The sequence below is a fragment of the Euleptes europaea genome, chromosome 10, assembly GCF_029931775.1.
Source record: "Euleptes europaea isolate rEulEur1 chromosome 10, rEulEur1.hap1, whole genome shotgun sequence".
NCBI classification, from domain to species: domain Eukaryota; kingdom Metazoa; phylum Chordata; class Lepidosauria; order Squamata; family Sphaerodactylidae; genus Euleptes; species Euleptes europaea.
Genome location: NC_079321.1, coordinates 77,547,360 through 77,568,917, shown reverse-complemented (window position 1 = coordinate 77,568,917; position 21,558 = coordinate 77,547,360). Strand labels below are relative to the sequence as shown.

The 21,558-nt window shown below is 40.9% G+C and overlaps 1 protein-coding gene across 1 annotated transcript in view; it reads right to left on the bottom strand.

The window, feature by feature from the left end:
* The window catches only part of L3MBTL3 (L3MBTL histone methyl-lysine binding protein 3), a 137,474-nt gene that overhangs the window by 8,023 nt on the left and 107,893 nt on the right, over window positions 1-21,558 (bottom strand). The window contains exons 16-18 of the mRNA XM_056856280.1: window positions 13,900-14,049; window positions 4,121-4,212; window positions 1,332-1,495 (exon numbers count right to left, since the gene is read on the bottom strand). Coding sequence (XP_056712258.1) covers window positions 1,332-1,495; window positions 4,121-4,212; window positions 13,900-14,049 — 406 coding nt within the window. The remainder of the gene's footprint in view (window positions 1-1,331; window positions 1,496-4,120; window positions 4,213-13,899; window positions 14,050-21,558) is intronic.

Sequence of the window (21,558 nt, the reverse complement as noted above, 5' to 3'; positions counted from 1 at the left end):
GGCTGCTCTCAAGCCTTCTGTGAAGGCGTCCTTAATAAGAGCCGAGAGCTCTGCTCTAAGGAAGGCTAACCCGCCTTCTTGTAAAAGGGGGGGGAATCCTACGGAAGCTGATGTCTCCGTCGAAGCTTCACGTCCTTGTGCTAAAAGCGAGCCGCCAGAGGACAAAGCGTTAAGAGGCAAAGGCGAGCCACCAGCCTGCTGATTTTCACTTTGCATTTGTTGAGGAGGAGGAGCGGCAAGAGCCGCTGTATTCCCCGCGGCGCTAACCGTAGCGGGAGCTCATCCGCTTCGTTTTGGCGCGCCTGCAAGTCGGGCAGTGTCTACGAGACGTTTAGCGCGCTTGCCACCGGCAGAGATGACCCTTTTGCGCTTGCCGCCGCCTCCGCCACTTGTGCCGGTTTTCTTTTTATTTTTGACCCTCGAGTCAATAGATTGGTGGAGCGTTCGTTAGGATCCGGCATGGCCTTTAGTAGGCTAGGATCTAAATCGGCTGACGCTATATAGTCGACTTCTTGCCGATCCGCCATCTTGTTTTGGCGGGAAGAATCTTCCTGATTAATTTGTCCTTTATCTACTAAGGACAGAGAAGAGGAGATATATGAAAAAATAGCAATATAGGTAAGAAATTTTAGAGATAGGATAGTAATAGTTAAGAAAGGCAAGAATAAAGGTTTCATTTTCCTTAAAGCTGAGAGCTGCGAAAGGCTGCTCTCCCGATAAAGGCAGGAAATAGAACTGGCTTTAGGGGGCGTTTACCCTCAGAAGTCAAGGAAAAATTTAAATATTAACTCCTGCCTCCTGAGCTAAGAGGAAAAGGAAACACCCATCTTGAAGATGCCCTTTGTCCCTCTGAGCCGAGAAGAGATGAAGGGAGGTGTTTTTAGAGATGGGTCTTATTTAAGTTTTATGGTTTTATTGTTCAAGACCTCGGTCTAAGAACAGGGGGGGAAAGAAAGAGAGCCAGGCTTTATTCATTAGGTTTTTTTATAGCACTAGTACAAACAATGCCAGTTCTTCAGAACACATGGAATGAAATTAATTACAAAACCCACATGGGTCAGGAGCTTTTCCAGTTTTCATATCCTTGACTGCTTTATCTCTTCCAACTGCATATGTGCATCCAAAATATCTCTTTGTTCAGTGTTAATGTGGAACCTCTGACTCTTTGCGAAGAATTTTTTAAACATCATCTGGCTGTACCTGCTCTTCTTTGTATATCTCAGAAATAAAAGTTTTGAAATTCTGAAACTACCTGTTTATGAGAACAAACTAGTAAAAAGGAGGAACTCAGATTAAAATCTAGCATGGGATCTCTGCTTAAGTAAACATACCTCATCTGTGCTCCACTTGGAAACTTTACTGGCAGGGATTCCAGCGACGCTAGGAAGGAGCTTACTCTGTTGTTCCCACCATAATGGCAAGCCTGGGATTGACAATTTGGAAGACAAAATGACTGGCTGAGGATGGAACCTCTGATTACTGGGTTCCTTATTGTCTGCAAAACAAACAAAACCACACATTTAATGAATGAAACACAGCCACTACCAATAAAACTTATATCAATACACATTTAATATACTTAGTTGGTATAATGTATTCATATCAGTAACATTTTTAAAGCAATTAAACTGTACTGACTCCATTTCCTGTCCAAATGCACAATCACTTTTAAACTTGGTATTTTATTAGAAACTTTAAATTACAGTTAGCTAATTTCACACTAACGTATTAAAATATACACTATGGCTTAAAATCATAGAAGTAATAAAAGGTGAGCAAAATCTTTGAAAAGCCTCTGTGCATTTTAAAATACTTTTTTTAGCTTTACTGTTTCATTTATTTATTCTCTCTTGGTAATCCATTTGTTTAATGTCAGGGATGCCTAAACGTCAGCTAGCTTCTCTGTATATTTAAGAGAAAAATAAAAGCTAAAGAAACTAGTGCAGTTCTATATTGCTCCTGTAGCACTACTTTTTTAAAGTATTTCACGGTGTCAGAAACTTCATTGTGTTTCTTGACTCTCCGCAGCTTCCAGTTAGCATAGCACTTCTGAAGATGTTTCCTGGAGCCCACTTCCTGATCCTTCCAGACAGCTTCACTGTCTCCTGGCTTCAAGTTCCTTTCTTCTCTTTGTCCTCCACCCTGTTCACTCTTCTTTTCTACTCTTTCTTTTATCACCTTTCACATTCCTTCCTTCCCCATTCTCTGCCTGTTGACATTTAATCAATTTTTATTTAAAAATGGAGGGAAGTTACAGACCCTCATAGTAGCCACTTTGGGGTGGCACCTAACAATTGCTTTGTTGTATTGTTTTAGCTGAAAGTTGCCTCAAAAAGGTCTCTGGACTGGTGACATATAAATTTTCTAAATAAATTAATAAATACTGTTGCTCAAAATTCCTGGAGGGTCTGCAGGTTCAACAAGACTAAGGACCTTGGCCCAGCAATTTGATGGCTGCAATTCTAAACTGGGCATCTCATTCTAAATGAGGAGGCATCTCAAGCTCTGCTTGTTGCAGGATCCTGTTCCTTCCTGGAACTTTACGTTCACTCTCCAGGTGTCTTGCATCGCAGTTTGAGAATCAGTGCTCAAGTGACTATTCATTCCTGCTTTTCCTCACAGAGCTTTATTCTCTTTCCCCTGAGAACTTTCTTCTCAGCTGACCAGCAATTCTCTCTTCTTCTCAGAAGTCTCCCTTAAGGCACAAAACCCTTTCAGTAACACATTCAGTCCAGACTCAGAGTTACAAACATATTCCATGCATCCAATCAACTTTGGTCAAGGGTTTTTTTCCAGCTCCAAACCAAATATCTGCAACCACAAGCACAATGGGTGCAGAAGGGTTCTCTGGCTGCTCTTAGGCTGCCTTTTGTCAATATAATGTATTATTTATTTACTGTGATGTTTCATAATATTTAGTATAAGATAGGTGTTCACAAGGAATTGTGATATGTATGTCTGTGCATAAAATGCAATCTAGAAGTTCCATCCCACCTCCAAAACCTCAACCTTAAAACCTCAACCTTAATAAGCTCCCAAGGGCTTAAACAGGCTAATTTCTCTCTCCTACTCTTTTAACTGACATCCAGCTAATCTCAAAATTTTGACCCTTCTGGACAATTGCTAGCCCTCATCAGGGCATTGTTTGGGTTATTTTTATTCTTTTGGTTAATTTATGAAGTCATAAATGTCTGCATATTTAGCAACTTCCCTGAAAATGTAGACTGCTCCCTCCCCCAAGCTGCTTTTGTCATCCACACAAGGGCCAGCTAACTGGTTATTAGATAGAGTGATTTGATTTCTACCTTGCCCTTTCTCCAAGAAACTCAGGGCACAATCCTCTCTTAATTTTCTCTGCAAAATAACTCATTGCATTCCAGTCTCCCCTGAACTAGTCACATTCAATGGTTATTTTGATAATAAATAATAAACTGAGTCCTCCCGTAAAAACTTTACAGCATTGATGTGCTTTGTCTACAGCAGACACTATCTCCTTTCTCCATAAAATACTATGCACAACCCTCTCAGCAACTAGTGGAAGAGAAACAGCACTGTATAAACACCTGATACTAAGCCAGCTCTCTTGTTTTATCAGAGCAACTTATTCCCAATTCAGCTGGCTTCATACAGCTAGATAACTGAATAGTTCTTATTCAGGTTTTATCGGAGGAGATAATCTCACTGCAGCTGCCTCGCCGTCACTATTTTGAATGCCATGTACTAACTGAAAGGAATGTGGTGCCTTGCTCAACTAGTCACATATTAAACACTACAACACACTAGCTCTTTTCATATCTCAAGATTTAATATAGACATATATTATAACCTCGATCCCAATGAAATTCCAGCCTCCCTCATCCCATTCCAGTCCACCAATCTCCCCCAAAATACTGCTTCTGAAGGACAGCGGTCCCCTGGAAACAGTGTGAGGAGAGAATCATATATCTGAAGGGCGGAACTGGTGAAAATCCACCCCTCCTCAGTCCCTTAGCAGAAATTATCGCTGAGCTCTAATCCTATAGCTGCGCTATAGCCTAACTCAGATTTTACTGGGCAAAGTATTCCATAAACACTAAACTGAATGTGTGACATTTGGAAAAGCTTACACTGCTAAATTTACCTTTGGTTTCATTTAGACAGGACTCTGTGCTTTCCATCTTCCTTCCTTCACACTCAGTCTTCTTAACAAATTCCTTAGCTGTATGGCATTCCCTAAGGAATATAAAAACATCACCTTTAATTCATTGAATATCAATTTTTATAATGTCTACATAAACAAGTCTTGTTATCTTCACACAGAAGATCTAACCCAGGGCTGTAAAACATAAGACAACCAAAAAAGGGGGAAAAGAATGCAGCCAAAAAAGTACAGGGAACCTAAGGGCTGAGCTGGAAACTAAAAATTCTGATAAAGTAATATATATATTAGGTGTACACAATAAAATGGATTAAATCACTGGGCTTGGAATACAGGCTACATATAAAACCACTAGTATAAACAGTTACAAAAAATATAAATTACCAATAGACCATACACGTTTCGGCCTCTTGGGCCTTCCTCAGTGGTCAAATTATATAAAACATGATTATTAAAAACACATCCAGAAATGCACTTTACAAGGTATTATATCAGGAATTTATAAACCTTATATCCTGTGTGGCTAGATGTAAATGAATAGCACCAATCACAAGTCTTTCCGCATGGTAATTTGCTCACACAAGTGTCTGGTGCAATTTTTTATTATTTATTTATTTCCAGATGTGTTGTAACATCAGCAAGTGACAAATCATATTAGCTCTAGAGAATCGGCAGTGGCTTATTGCCACCCATTAAAATTACTGAACTCTCTTCAGGACTAGAAAGCAATGTCCTTAGAAGGATAAAGAGATTGTTCCACCAATTGCTTCTATTGCATGCCACAGCATAAGCCTAACCTCCCATACATTTGCATTAGCCATCAAGAATTGTGGAAAATTTACAGCATGTATAGTCAAGGGAAAAGGATGTTATTTGCCTTTGGTCAGTAGAAAAAAAGAGGAGCATTAACTGGAATATTTAGTCTGGCAGGATAGAGAGGAGACCAATTGTTCTGGCATGCAAAAAGATTTTGAAGACCAAGCAGTGGAAGGTGGTGAGAGGCAGGTGTACTGGCGAAGGGATTTTGCATATAGAAGAATAGCACACTGGAGTTCATGGTCAAGGTCTCCCATTTCTATCAAGATGGGTGTAGTTCAAATACAGAATTATGGTTGTATCAGATTACTCCCCTTCAACTCATCTGAGTTTGATTTACCTCTTCTAGCATATTAATTAAAACAATACTATTCTACTGATGTATGCAGCATGAATTCAAAAACACAACTGGACATAAAATCTCATGTGAAGAAATTACCTTTGAGGTCTCTGTGGTAAACAAGAAAATGAGAATCCGTATAAGCACTGCTACTAGAGTGAATTGTTTAGACTTGCTAATGGATGCTTCAAGGTAGCTTCAGGGCCAAACTACACCTTATGCGGGACATCGGTGATCATATCCATATACAAGCAGCTATAAAACTTTATTCGGCTGAATCCTTAGCTCGACTTACTTATGGGGTCCAATTAGGTACAGTTAGTAACTACAAGGCAATGAGGAAGGTCCAGTCGGGGTTTCTTAGAGCTCTTTTTAAAGTGCCCAAATGTACATCTAATGTGGTTCTCAGACACGAGGCTGGGTTATGCAAGGTAGAGACAAAAACATGGCTGACCACCATCAACTATTGGTTGAGAACTCACTTAAACCATAATGGGCTTCAATTATTTGCAGCGACCCTATACCCAAAATGGTCATCCAGAATAATAAATAAACTATATACGGTCGGGTTAGACCCAGAACATGTTCTGGAGATGGGGCTGAGGAAAGCAAAATCACTGGTCCAACAGCGGCTCTTAGATGAAATCCAATTTATTAATGTTTTAGTCACAGACCATAACAATGTCCAGATTAAAACCATGCACAATGTAAAACCCACAACACCCAGAGTTACATGAATAAAATTTTTAAAATGTTACATGCAGATGCATATATACATATTTGTTACTGAATTGGATGTTATAGTTCTCCTAAAATTATTCTTTCTGTGTCAGCTTTGGAGTGGCTCTTAGATATTGAAAGTCAAACCAAGTTGCCTTTACTGCCAAACCATGGTCAAGAAAAACTGCATCCCCCTAACTTCCGCTAGGGACGCTGATCTGAGCGCCACGTTTCTCGGGGGCTCCCGAGAGAACCAAGAAACGTTTGAATTTGGGGGCAAATTTTTGCACCTCACCCCGGTTCTAATTAGTGGACAGAGGAACAGGAACACCCCTGCTGCCTTCAAGAGCAGTCTGACCCCCAGTTTTGCTGAGAGAGTCTTCAGACAACTCTCGGAATCCTGGAAGAGGTCCCGCCGGCCTGAGGGGGAAACACTGCCGAAAATATCTCTTTGGAATTAGGCTCAGATCTCCCCTATCTATCACCATCTAAGCAACTACACAGAAGCAAGAATACCTACTCTCCTAAAATCTGAGTAAGTTAAAAGAACTCTTTTGTTTTACCTGGATCTGGAAGCACCGGGAGATTGCTAAATACATTTGCCGAATCTGTCTCTCCCCACTTAATGTTTAAATGACTCTTTGAAAACAAGAAAAGATCAGATAAATCGGCAGGAATCTTATCAATTTGATCGGTGGGAAGACACAACAACTAAGATTTTTTGAAAGACGTCTCTGCTACCAATCAGAAACTATGACATATAGAGGAGGGAGGAGGAGTAATCCCCCCACATTGTGAGGTGTCGTCTTTCTAACTACACTAAGTCTTCCTGCCACGCCTTCCTGGAAATAATCTATCATCGCGAGAGTAGCAGAGAACTTGGAATCGGAAGTGTGGCATCATCGTGCAACTGGCAAATACCTCCCAAGTTCCTGAACAAAAGGAAGACGGAAGGTTTACGACACTGATTCCTGCAGCACCTCTCTGCTATTTATAACACTGGTCTTTGTCGGGACTTTACCAACTAAGTCTCAACTTTCAGAAGTAGCAACCATGGAACGTTTGACTAAACAGCTGGATCAATTTTCTGCTTTGATGAACCAAAAACTAGATTTTATCTTCGATGACCTTAAAGATATAAAAATTCAAATCATCACAATGAGGTCGGAGGTGAGATCAGAGGGTTCTTCAGACGACAAGAAAGACAAAGAACAGAAGAACCTTGCAAAGGAAATGGAGAATGACAACAAACAAACTGCAATAGTCCAGGAAGGCAACAATGGATCTGAATGTGAGCGACTTAGATCTTTGTTTTTATAATCTGCCTGAGGAACTTTTTAACACCAGCTTGGAGGACTTAAAGGGTAGAAAAACTGGAGCTATGGGGATCTCCTTTATTGACTTTGAGATGGAAGAAACTGCAACACAGATCTACTATGAAGATCATTCACCAGCAGAAGAAATCTTACCAACAACTTCCAAGGATGCTCTTAATGAAGAAAAGAAAAAAATGCTGGAAATTCCGGACAAAGGAACTGATTTAAAAGAGTCTGGCTTGTCTTTTGGAAGGGATTAAACAGGAATTGGTTAAAAGGCTTGTCGCGGTTCGGGCCGTTAAGTGCCTACACTCTTAGAATGTACCATTTACTGAGAAATGGAGTTATCTTATTCAGCGAGACACCACTAGACCGGAATCAACGGTTCCTAGAAACTTGTTATTGCTTCTAGGACATCTCTTGAACACGCCAATAAATTTATAATAATGGACAAGAGTAGAAGTATATATAAAAAACACATTTATTTACATTATACAATATATGCTTTTTGGTTGCAAAGCCTTAAAATATCATATAAGGATAGACATCATTAGTCTTAAACATGTTTATGTAGCAAGTAATCATTCACATTCTCTATGCCTCCATAAAGGAGTATCTTAGTCAGAATATACTCATAAAGTATCCTTAGTGCAATGCACCTTCATTCAGAATATAAGGTTACAGAAATCCTGTCAAAATATGGTTAATTCTTTAGAGAAAGATTTGGTTAGAAACATCCTAACTTAAATCATTCAAAACATCATAACATTTCTGTACAGAAGACACACTATACCTTGCTGTGTCATCTGTGTCACCTGGAGTCCTTTAAAGACTTCTATTAATATTCTTAACTGATCATCATTAAGATCAGGCATTGTATATGTACATGCTATGCATGCTCTTTCTAGTTTTAGACAGCAATGCTGAATATATAAATACTATGTGTTAGCTTAAAGCTGTTTACAGTCTCTTTGACTGTGCCAATCTGTGTATGTGCATTGTGCATATCTCACAGAGTACAGAGAATCTCCTTTCCCTTCAGGAACTTCTCTGGTCTCTTGCTCTGAGGAGGTTCAGAAGTCCCTCAATTAAGTAGAGGACGTTCTGACACAATCCCAGAGGTCTAGCTATTAGCCCTGTATTCAGGATGCTTCTTAGCATTGGTAAGCCAAATAGGCTTAGTTTGTAAGAATCCATAAATCTGATGGACTCTCAGTGTTCCAATACATGGAAAGATCTCTGCACTTAGATTCCCATTCAAAGAATAGGAATTCTAAGGGTCTCTATCCTCTTCTAGGAATAGAGCAGTCTCACAAGAAGACTGTAAGTAAGATATGTTGAAATATCCAGATCTTGATATTTCAAGATATCTGAGAACTTCTGTCCACGCAAGGATCAGAGTTTCAATGTTTTACATCTCAAGCCTTTTGAGATGGAGAAGTGCTACATCAGACAGCTGCAGTCTGCCAGTCATAGCATTCTAAAATGCAAGCTGGACTGTGGCTGGTATTTATACTATTTCTAGACCCATTAAGAGTGAAGATTGTTCCTTTCCCCTCTTCCTTAGCCCTCAAAAGGGTACTTTTATTTTCCCTTTCTTATCCAATACCAGGAGCTTAGTGGTTTCTTTTCCTGTCTTCTGTCCTTATATGGATTTCCTTCTCTTTCAGTCCTCTGTGCCTAAAGTATAAATACTCATTTCTGAGTTACATGATCAAGTTACATATTTAATTTCTATACCATCCTCTTCGTTAGGACTATACGCATTAAATGAGACTACTTAGAAACCTGTAGCACAACGTTTAACTATATAACTCATGAAACACAATTATTGTTTACATTTGTCACTTTGTAACATCTTTTAGTAACTGACAGCCTTGGGCAGATTACAAAAGGCAAGAAAGCTTGTTACTCTTATCCTGAGAGAACTTATAATGCCTTTAGGCTATACTTTAAGCACAAGTTCAACTATTAATGCACTCTTAGTACATTAAGATATCTTAAGACCTTGAAAAGGCCATTTAAGATTCTGACATCTGGCAGCTGAGTCAGAAAGGTGACTTTTACACTGCCCCTTCAAGGACAAAGCCAGAGTAACTTTAGTAGTTAGCTTTGATAGAGCTAACCTTGAGAGTAGTCAGTCAGCCCGACACAGAGCTTAGCCTGTCAGCATGACACAGACTTTCATTATACATTACACAAACCTCTGTATGTGTATGATGTGTTTAAGCTCTATATGGAATTAATTCTGCACATGTTCATAAGATACCATAATCATGTCAGAGACTGCTACAGGCTTGGTTTTAATGAAAATGAAATAAGATATCAATATACTAGAAATATAATTTGTATTAAAATGAATGTTTGGGAGAAATGGAGGGTTTACTAAATAATTAATTTTTAATGAAAACAATGTTTCCTATTGTTCTAATGCATTTATTATTAGTGAGATTTACTATTTTTTTCTTTTATTCTTTTTTATGATTGTATTAATCATTAATCATTCTCTCTTTAAAGAATATAAATGCCAAAGAGATTGATAGGTATTAGTAATAATATTAGGATTAGAAGTTTATGCAAAAGAGATTACTAATTAATCAATAGATGGAGAGAGGTGTAGGGGAAGTCAATATATTTTTGATCATACTTAACAATGTTTTCTATTGCATTTTATATTTTATTCTTTGTTTATACTAACTCATGAACTTTGGGTTTAATAATTTTGAAAAATAATAAAAAAATTATTTAAAAAAAGAAAAAAAGAGAGAAAAACTGCATCCCCCTGTTTATCGAATATTACTCATGCCAAATATAGATGGGCTTTTCCAGAGCCCGCTTTGATGCCCTACCTTCTGCCATTTTATATGGAAGATTTCAACATCTGCCTATGAAGTAATGGTGTTGCCCATATTCAGCCAATGCAGTCAAATCAATCACACATATAGTGCTGCACTGTGAATTCTATGATGAAATCAAAACAAATACTATTTCCCCTATGCTTTCGCGTTTGAAGCATCTGAACTTTTCGCTGGGGTGTACAGAGTTAGCCACGGTCAAACTATTGCTTGAGGATAGGGATACTGCCATATCCCATGCAATAATAAAATTCTTCTTTTTAGCCATTAAGAAAAGAAACAAACTCACAAGTAAGGAGGCGGATTAATGGTCTTATATACACAGTACTTATTTTGTAGCTGAGGTTCGCAAATTCACTTATGACAGCTATATAGTTATCCTTAGCTTATTTATTCAATCAGGGTTTTTAAGTTTTTGATTTTATACAGTTTTTCTCTTTTTATAACAATTGTAATTTGTATATATGCTGGCCTTTGACTGTTAACAATAAAGATTGATCTGTGATTGTCCTTCAGTGTTACTCTGAAGATGCCGGCCACAGCTGCTGGCGAAACGTCAGGAAAGAAAATACCAAGACCACGGTTACACAGCCCGGATAACCTACGAGAACCAATGAACTCTGACCGTGAAAGCCTTCGACAATATTTTGAACCCCAGTAAATGTTACTATTTCATTCACCACTGGTGGAATTGAGTATCCTTGTGAGATATGCAGGTGGAGAACCTTCCTCCTGAAGCCACTTCAGCCTGTCATGAGTCAGCCTGCAGAGACCTCCTCTGACGAAGAGGAAGTAGAGGCCAGAATAGAGGATCAGCCAAAGTCAGGAGATGACTCGCCATGCCTGCAGCCTGCCAGATCAAGGACTCCACTTGGACCTGACACCTTGCAACATGCAGTGTCTCCAGAGGCCTCGCCAAGGCCACTGGAGCAGAAAAGAAAACAGGTTCATCTGGCAATGCAGCAGAGACGGCAGAGTGCTAGGCTGAAGGCTTTACACAGGAACCTCCCCAGTAGTAGTGATGAGGAAGAGCAGGGCTGAAGCACCACCTGTGAACTCAGCCGCATCAGCTGGCTCTGCTACAGCAGCAGGGGAAGGGATTTAAGCCATCAGTTAGGCTTGGCTGTTGTGCAAGCAACTTGTCACCAACCTCCTGGTGTACCGGCCTTGTTTCCCTGCTATCCTTTGGATTCCTGGTACCCTGACTTCTTGGACTGGCTCTGACTAACACCTTGGACTTCCCTTGCCTGTATTGATATCTCGGACTCTGCCTTCACTGTGAATGACCTTGGACTGTTCCCCAGACTACGCTTACAACTTACAGCCCTCGCTCCTCGCCTGCATCACGACACAGCCAAAGCAAAAGTTCCCAAACTCACAAAGGAGGAGGTGATTCTCAAGTGGTGATTCTACAAATGTATTCCAGAAGGGCTATTGTCATTTGGCTTCTGCGTGAGTTGAGACAAGCTGTGTGGTAGCAGCAAAAGTGATATTCTTTTTAATGCCCTTTGGCATAATGTCAGTTCCCTTCTCTAACTGAGTAAAATGGTGTGTGTGTGTGGGGGGGGAGTAAAATAAAAGAGAAAGCAGCTGCTAAGACCTAGTAACAAAATAAAAATAAAAAGCAGGGCTCTGAGAAGTCTGCCTGACACTACAGCATAGGCAGGACACAGACTGGTAGAACCTCCCATAGGAACTGGAAAAGCTCTCATTTACTGTGCATTGCTCCTCCTACAGAAGCAATGGGAGGCTGAGCTGTTATAAAGATGTAACTCTTACAAAGATGACCCTCAAATGGTTTTAAATCTCACCACCACCACAACTCAGGGCTGCTGTGAATAAACTGACAACTCTCCTGCAGCTATATTTGTTTGATACGGATGTGAGGGCGATCTGGCTGCGACATCTGTCACCCTATTGATCTCCAGGGCTGATTCGGCTGATCTGGCTGGCTAGGTGGGTGTCCTTTACCTCCCTTACTGCTCCATGTGCGTCTCTCCCGAAGCTGCATGCTTGGTGGAACAGGACAGCCATCCCAGATCGAAGGAGTGTACCGTTCTTTGGTCAAAGGTATATTTGTTAGGTAGAGAGAAGGGGGTCTTTCACAAAACATGTAGTTTGGCATTCGCTATCCCTTTTGGGTAAATGTCTGACACATCATAAAGTCCATTAAAAGGACAAGGGTAGGCATTGTCAGTCAGTACTCTTTCCAACTACCCCTCTCAAATACATTAAGCAAAAAGAGAGGAAGGCATTCCAAGCCTATGTTTGCTGCCACTACTTCCTGCTAACAATTGTGCTTTCTCCTTGCTATTTTGAAAGCCCATACATGTACTAGAATGGCTTCTAAGAATACTTGGGAAAAGCCAAAAAGGCCAACAAACAAGTTGATGCACAACCTGAATGGAAAGCTGACTCATGGGGGCTTCACCTTCAACAATAAAACAAACTGAGTAAACGTTTAGAGGAGATGCACTCCTTTCCCACTTGCAGCCTCTCCTCAGGAAAACTCTTACCAAATTGCACCATACCAGCCCACTTGTGCAAAGGGGAATCTGCAAGGGTACGTGGGGGTATCTCACTTTCCTCTGTATCCCCTCCCCACACTATTTCCTCTTTCCCTCCTCCTGGCAGCCCCCATATCCTCACCTTTCTGTGTTTCCTTCCTTCCCACCCACCCACCTTTTATCTGCCCCCCTTCAGCTATATTATTTATTTATTTCATTTATATCTCACCTTTCTCTACAACAGGGACTCAAAGCAACTTACATCATTCTCCATGCTTCCATTTTATTCTCACAATAACCCTATGAGGTAGGTTAGGCTGAGTATGTGTGCCTGGCCCAAACTCACCTAGTGAGCTTCCACAACAAAATGGGTATTTGAACCTGGGTCTCCATGAAACTCTAATGACTCCACTACACTGGCAATTGTGGGGTGACTGCTGTTGAACAGTAGCAAGCAGCTGGCCTGGGTGAGTCATGCAAGTCACAGGGCAGCAAGTTGCCTGGTGGTTGTTGCTGGGCTTGGCCCCAATGAAGAATGAAAATGAGAATTTCCTTCTTCCCATTGATATACAGACCTCCCTTAACTATAAAAGAAACCAGTGTGCTTATTTCTGATTATTTTGTTCTGCTTTCCAGTGAGACACAAATATTTAAAAATAAGCTTTTAGACACTCTAATTAAAGAAAAATAATTTGGAATAGGTTTCAAGAGATTGAATTGCTTCTTAATTAGAAATGTTCAGTAATCCAAACACTACTGTGAGATATCAACTGCATATAATTAACTTTTCCATACAGAATGATTCGCCTCTAGTTACATGTTATTATAACCACTTAATATTGGGGATGTTATGACGATATACTATGAATCCCTCATACGGCACATGTTAAAAACTTCTGAAATCACAGAGTTCCAAAGATGTTTTCTGGTATGACACAGGGGTGTGCAGCTCAACATTAAAAAGAAAAAGAAAAAAAAAAGCACTGGGAATGTCTAAGCCACTGATAATGCCTGGAGCAGCAATCTGGATCCCAGCCTTGGAAGGGCATCCCAGTAATTCAACAGAATTTGCATGTAAGCCATCACTGGCCCATGAGTTGCTAATATTCCCCAGCAATTGACAGTGCACGGCACTTATATCTAAGCCTTCAGACACTGAGAGCTATATAATAAAGCAGAAATGTAATTTTGCTGTGGTCATAATTACTCATATACAGGAGAGGTTGATCTTTCAGTTACTTCTGTCTTTCTGTTCCAATGCCCTGGTGGATTATTTAGAGGCATCTCACCACTCAAACGATCTGGAAGGATATGTTCTTTGTTCAGGTTCAACTCGGAGTATGGGCAGCTGACAGCACTGAAAAATTGAAGGGGACAAGAGAGGCTTCCATTAGCTCAGATCCTGAAAAGACCTCTTAGTTGAACACCTTAAAGACTGCAACTTGTCAGGAACTTGTCTGAATTCATTAACACAGATAAGTGGAAACACCTTGTGGAATTCCAGCTTCAGAACACTGCCAATTAAATTTGACTTCCATAGTGACACAAAGCACAGGTTCCTAATTAGGGACACTTACTGATGCAGACACTGCATTTTTTATGGAAATTATTGAGATATACAGACAACTAGTTTCTTCCATTTCAATGCTATAAGAACTAAGAGCGAGTAGAGCAAATTTCAAACTTCACATTTACCCCCCAGGGCTGTATTCCAAAAACCCCAGTGAACAGCATTTCCCACTCTGAAAGTGCACTGGGAACCCTGCATGACGGTTGCTTTTTTGTTTTGCCTTTTGGAAGCGACCATATAGAACACACTACAGCTTTTTAAAATATCTTACCGTCTCTTTGTTTTAGTTTACAAAAGAAACATATGATCTAATCATTTGTGGTATTTTTAGGTCTTTCAGTTCCTTTCCGTTCACTACAGGAATAAAAGGCAATGATGAACAGTACAAGACCTCCATAGGATGGACTGTGTCTACATAGTCCCTTTGACAGCATTTATGTCACAAACAGGCATCATGCTCCAACCTCAAGATCTCTGGTTCTTCAGTCTGGCTGCTTTTGCCTAATAAATGAATGTGTATGTTCCTCTCTCTCGTAGTGTTCAGGAGTAATTCCATTCTCTTCACATTTTAAGTCTGTTCTGATCACATCTTTTCAGGACTGAATCTAAGTCAATGTGCAATTGGTCTTCAAACTCTTGGCTACTTTGTTCCTGCCTTACCTCTTCTAATTCTATTAGCTGATCTGCTCTGATGTCACACTGGGGTGTTGGAAAGGAAAACAGGATTTCACTTACCTGTAACTGTTGTTTGAGTGGTCTTCTGTGCAGGCCCCCATGCGACTGCACACACACAGGCCAGCTGAAGAGAGGAGTTCTCCAGCTTTCTAGAGCTTTCCAAGCTGCTAGAATACTCCTCCCCCTCCTGATGATGAGGGCACTGACACTAAGGATGGTGTTCAGGTCCTTTTCATAGGATGTGGCTGGTGCTTTTCAGGCTCTATTTGTGGGGGCCCCAGCACTTTCTCCCAGAGGGTGGCCTTTAAGCGCATGGCACTTTTGTACCTGGCTTTGGGGTGAATTGGCAGCATATTTCACAAGCTGTGGTATTATGTGACTCCCCCATGCAGAACAAATAGGACGTGTGGTCATCAGTGCCATTTTGGCTCCATAGTCTGCAAAAAATTTTAAGAGAGCCATCCTCTTTTCCAGGGAAATAGAAAAAAAAGGACTCCACTGAACTCACAAGAACGATGAAGGAATGCTTAGAGAAGATGAGCTCTTCTTATGGTGATGAAGAGAATACTGAGGGAGGACAGCTCCCCCATCTCCTGTCACATGTCCAGTCCTCTCTGGACTGAAACGGGAAGAGCGATCCAGCATCTTGGGAAGCTCTAGAAAGATGGAGAACTCCTATCTGTGGCTGACCTGCACATGCACAGTCCCATGTGGGACTTCACAGAAGCCATGATGATGAAGAGCAGTTTACTTACCTTCTTCTGATATTTTTCAAGTAGCCATCTGTGCAGGCACATAACTGGCACTGTGCTTATGCAAAGTGAGCTTCTAGAGCTAAGCTAAAAGAAACATGGAGGTTGGCCAAAGTCAATTTGAGAGAAATTGCACTAACATCCATGACTTGAGGGGTGAAGTAATATCTTCCTGATCAGTTCTTCCCTAGAACTATTCAGTAGGTTCAAGAGTGCACTTGTTGTGGGGAAGGCAGGAAGTGTTACTCCAAAGATGACCAGCTGAAGGTCAGTTACAGGTAAGGAACTTATTCTTTTTTGTCTCTGTGAAGGCACATTATTGGGAGAATAGCAAGCTTACTGACCTGAAAGTGGGAACAGATCAGATTAGTATAACAGAGTTGACCACCGCTCTGCTGAAAGGGCATCCATTCTAGTTTGGACCAGTAAGGCACATTACTTCACAAAAGTAGATTGCACAAGCAGGTATGGCAACACCTCTGCCAAAGGATGAGAATGTGATATTGTAGAGAGGGCTCAAACACCTCTGCCAAAGGATGAAGATGTAATGGATGACATGCTTGCTCATACCAAAGTCTAGCAGCAGACACTAACAAATGGTTAAAACCTTGTGGGAATGCCTACTGGCCTTTGCCTATTCCTCCATTGCAAATGAACAGGCATGAGTCTTGTTTGAATAAGGCAGTTGTGATTGACAGTTGTGATTGACAGTTGTCATCACCCAGTTGTGATTGACAGCAGAAATTAAATGTGGTGATTACTGTCAGACTAGTGTCTGGGAGAACCAGGTTTGAATTCCTGCTGTGCAATGAATGCTCGCTGGGTGACCTTGGGCCAGCCATTCTTTCTCAGAATAACCTATCGCATAGGGCTGTTGCTCTGATGATAAAATGAGGGGAGAAAAACGTTGTAAGCCACTTTGAGTTTCCACTGGGGAGAAAAGCATGCTATAAATAGTGTTGTTTTAAAGTCTTTAGAGGCAAAAGACAGATATACGTGCTACTAATGGTTCAAAGGAATGCTTCATAAGCTCTGTGACCATCAACTAGATGTACAACATTGGAATGGGAAATAGAGATAGAGAATGAAGGAAGGGAAAACAGATAGTGCCCATGAAGGGGAGGATCAGCTGCATAAATAGTCTCTTTCCATGCAACCCACCAGGCAGCTATCAGTGCAGTCTTAAGCAGTTACATGATTATAAGTCCATTGACTTCAACATACTTAAAAGAGTGTAGCTCTGCTTAAAACTGCACTGTTGGACTTTGGAAATTCAAGTGTAGGAAATACTACAGGACTGCAGAGGTGGAGCATAATAAAGAATCCCAAAGTGGGGATCTGGCAAAGGTACAAAAGTATTTCCACTCAGAGGCATAGGAACAGCATACAGAGGGTTTTATGGTGTTCATAAGTTCCTCCTCAAGTTGTGAAGAGACTTCCTGGAGGAACTGATTTGCCAAGCTGTTAGCTTCAGTGAGAGAACATCTGAGTGTAGGATTTTGCCCCAATCCTATAACAGGTCTCTGACCAAAAGAACAAAGGCAATGTTGTGTGCCCTGCAGAAAAAGCTTCAAGAATCCGCTGGTAACCCATGATCATGTCAGGTTTTGTCATAGTACGGTGGGCACTTGGTGTTGCTGGTTAAGGAAAAGTCATCTACTGACAGCTAACCCACTTTGTAAAGATCAGGTTCAGGCAGGTAAGCCCAAGCGGCCTCTCAGGAGCTACCTCTCCCTGTTTACTAATAGAATCTGCTAAATTGTTGCCTCATCCTCATAATGGATGACTACTAGCATGCTTCGATGTCAAATGCACCATTGCCACAGATAACAAAATAGGTAAAGAAGGACCAAGAGCCACTCTTCCCATTTGCACACATATTTCATGACCCTGTTGTCTATTAGAACAGCTCTTGTATATACCACTGGTAGGAAGGTTCAGAGAGCATAACAAACAGTCAGGAGCTTTAATACATGGTTGTGTGAGTGGAATTTCCAGAGTGGCTCACCAATCATGTGCTCTGTGAGAAGGCGCCACTCCCCAAAGAGAGGCATTTGTTATATAGCTTTTATAAGAGTACATTATGAAGTACAGTTGCAGAGTCCCAATAATGTGCCTGCACAGTGGCCTGAAAGAAGAATGAAAGGATACAGTTATTGAAATGTCACAGAAGATTGGGTAGCCTGAAAGATCTTGAAATCTGATTTTTTTTCTCACACATTTTTCACCTTTGCCAGTACAGCAACGTACTTTTCAAGGCCAAATTGTTGGTGAAGATTTGAATAATTTCAGAGCCTTTTACCTCTTATTGTAAGCTGTCTTTGAGGTTTGTTATATGGCTGAAAGGTGGCATGTAAAGATTTCAAATACTTATACTGGAAACTGGCAGTCTTCCTTATGTATTTGATAGCATACATTAAACCAGAAGGGAAAACAGGATAAAATTCACATTTCTTTTATCAGAAAAAGTTTCAAAGTCAAAGTAATCTAATTAGGAACAGATATCTGCATTGTACTTCACAGAGCTCCTATGTGCCAAACAATTTCTCTAAAATTACCCTTTCACATTTTGACAGTAAGATAGATATATTACTAGCAACAGAATGCACAAAATGGTGTTCCCATTTCCGCTAACAGAGATAATAGAAAGTATATCAAAGTGATTCTCCCTTTCTTGTCAGTAAGCCAAAACATTTGCCGTGAAATAGTACTCTTTCTTTTTCATTTTTCCTAATTCCAAGGAAGTCAGTCTTTGTATAACAAAAAAAGCTCTGTGCATTATACTTGTTTAATTTTCAGTACTTTACCTGTCATTCTATATACCATTCTATGTTCACCACTCTGTTACATGCTTGACTTTAATACCATAAACTCCTTTTCCAGAAAAGTAACCTTTACAATGAGCTAGACAGATGCATAACCACTCTGAAATGATCAACATAATGAAACAGGCCACCCCAGTAATGCAAGAGAGCAAGCCCACTCGCGTTTACAATCTTTAATTCTTTTTGTTGAGTTTTATGTGGTAAGGTGCAATTACTGTATTTGTCCTACCTTATTTATAATTTGCATCCCCATCCCATTTTAAAAATGAGATTACCTGGGTTCATGCATTCCCTCCTCTCCTTTCTTCGCTCATACAGCTTTATTTTCAGTTTGCCTGCAGCACAACCCATAGTTTCCCACAATTTTCAGAAGTGCAAATTATTGTTTGCACTTGTCTCCTAACATTACATCCAAGGAGCACCTGGAAGGGCAGAAATTAAACCAGTGGAAGCTCCACCTCCTTTGTCTGGCCGTGATAGGTTATGGGAACATGGACTACTCAGCACTGCTCTGTGTGGCGGTGGAAGCAGGAGATGGACAACACCCGGCAGACAGAAAGGTCAGCCAGCAACAGCTGGATACAAATAATTGATTTGGAGCTTCCACTATCTAGTAGTGCCAAAATCTGACTCCTGGCAACTGCAACAGTTATCACCAGCAGAGGGGACTGGGGAGTTCTATATGCTACTTGCATGATGGTCTCCCACCCTGCATCGCACTCCATCAGCACATTGTCTCTCTGATAAAAGGGCCTTATGCGCTGGTCTCTTTGCTGTCTTTTGATGTCATTTTCTTGGCTATTTATTCATGGAAGGTTTTGCATTGGATTTGCCACTGTTTAGATGCACTTTCCCCCCATCCATATTCTCAAAACTCAACAATAAGCCGCCATGCAGAGTTTTGAGAATTCAGATGGGGGAAATGTGCATCAATAGAGTGACAAATCCAATGCAAAACCTTCCATGAATAAATGGGCCTTGGGTGGAGTGGTTCCGACACTTGGGAGTGATGCTCATCCTCTGGTTGTTGGACGTTTCCACCAGAGAATCATTCTCAGTCCTGGAGGGCGGGGCCCCACTCGGCCTGTCCAGTCCTTGCCGCATCAGGCCTCCCTCGTGGTGAGCCTGCTAGTCCCCAGCCTTCAGATTGGCTGCCCTTCTTTGAAGGGTCCTGGGGCTCGGCAGCCAAAAGTTTTTCTCACAGGACTGCTGTCTCTTTGAACCCTTCTGGCTGGCTGCAGGGTAACCAATGGTGAGCTCTGGGCAGAAGGCTCTGCAGGAGTTGTTCCATCACCACCTGATCCACAATCTTTTTTCCCCCTTTTGTTGTTGGTTTCAGCCATCAGTAAGCAGCATCCTGGAGGACCATGATCACGCCTTTGGCACAATCGCTCTTCCAGCATGTAATGGAACTAAACTTCTGCCGTTAAGTTTGTTGTAGTTTTCAATATATTAGTTTCAGGTATTGACATATTAAGGCTTTTCATCCAGTTCTAGTCCTCTAGTCCTGTTTAGTCTATGTAACTAACAGAAGTCTGGGACAGTAGAAACAGCTGTGTAACCACAAAACGAATTGGCTCAGTGAACAGCTGACGTCTAGGACGGGAGCCAAGAGATAATAGTACAAAAGAAAAAATGAAACACCTTTCGCATTCGGCTTTTCTGCCCTAGATGCCTAGACGATTTTTTTTAGATATTCCTTTGCTTAGAAGTATAATGAAAATGCTATATAACTTTAATATTAAAGATGTTTTGACTTATTAGACAGACAATGAGCAGACATATGTGTGAAACTTGGAAATGTTATGAGAAAGGTGTTGTTGATATGAAAGGTTTTAATGCCATCCATCAATTTGTGACATCAAGGTTAAAAAGTATATGCTTGAGAACAGACATCTAATCTGATCTCATACCTTACAAGTCCCTTTGAAGTCTGGGAAAATTACAATATTCCCATAACAATATCTCATTGGTTCTTGAAGCACCAGCCTCCAAAATGTATAAAAAGGACTTCAAAATTGAGAGAAATTGGGACATTGTCCCCCAGACATGTTGCTAACAGTCAGTATGGGAAATTCTCCCATGCTTTTATGCTATCTTGAGAATTCTCCCCAGCATCCTCAGATCTATATTATTTTGTTGTAACTTGTATTATATTGGGCATATATCTTTTCATTTTACTATTTCTGAAGTATTTACAACAAAAAGGAATTGTTTTACAATTCAAAATAAGTTGTAATATCACGTACAAGTGGCTGGTTAAATAAGGTAACATGGTTTTTAGTGGATCACAAAATCTAAAAACCTAGTCACAAAAGTACAGTGATTGAAGAAGAGTTGGTTTTTATATGCTGACTTTCTCTACCACTTAAGGGAGACTCAAACCGGCTTACAATCACCTTCCCTTCCCCACAACAGACACCCTGTGAGGTGGGTGGGGCTGAGAGAGTGTGACTGGCCCAAGGTCACCCAGTTGGCTTCATGTGTAGGAGTAGGGAAACAAATCCAGTTCACCAGATTAGCCTACACCACTCATGTGGAGGAGTGTGGAATCAAACCCGGTTCTCCAGATCAGAAACCACTGCTCCAAATCACCGCTCTTAACCACTACACCATGCTGACAGCTTCAAGTTTCTGGGGTGGCCTTGTACGGGTCAAGAATGGCTGCTTTTAACTTTTCATAGTTGGCACCGGAATGCTTCAAAGTCAAGGGTACCAGGCTGGTAGTAGGTCCCAACTCGGACACTTTTGACAGAAGCTGGACCTTTGAAGTAGAAGCTTCAGGTCTGCTTCGATTGCCCTATTTGGAGACTTTATCAGGGTGTTTGGACTTCTTCTTAGAATGTTTGTCAAGGGGCTCAGTAGCTGCCCTTTTACGTGGGAATGATGACCCTTTCTTGGATTTTGAAGAAGTAGTTGCGGTAGCCAAAACTGAAGCTACTGAGCAGTCTCCCTTTTTATGATCATCCTGGTTCGATGGATTCAGGGATTTTTTTGTAAAGAGTGGCCTTTACGCGCAACACCCTTTCTTGGCGGGCCGTGGG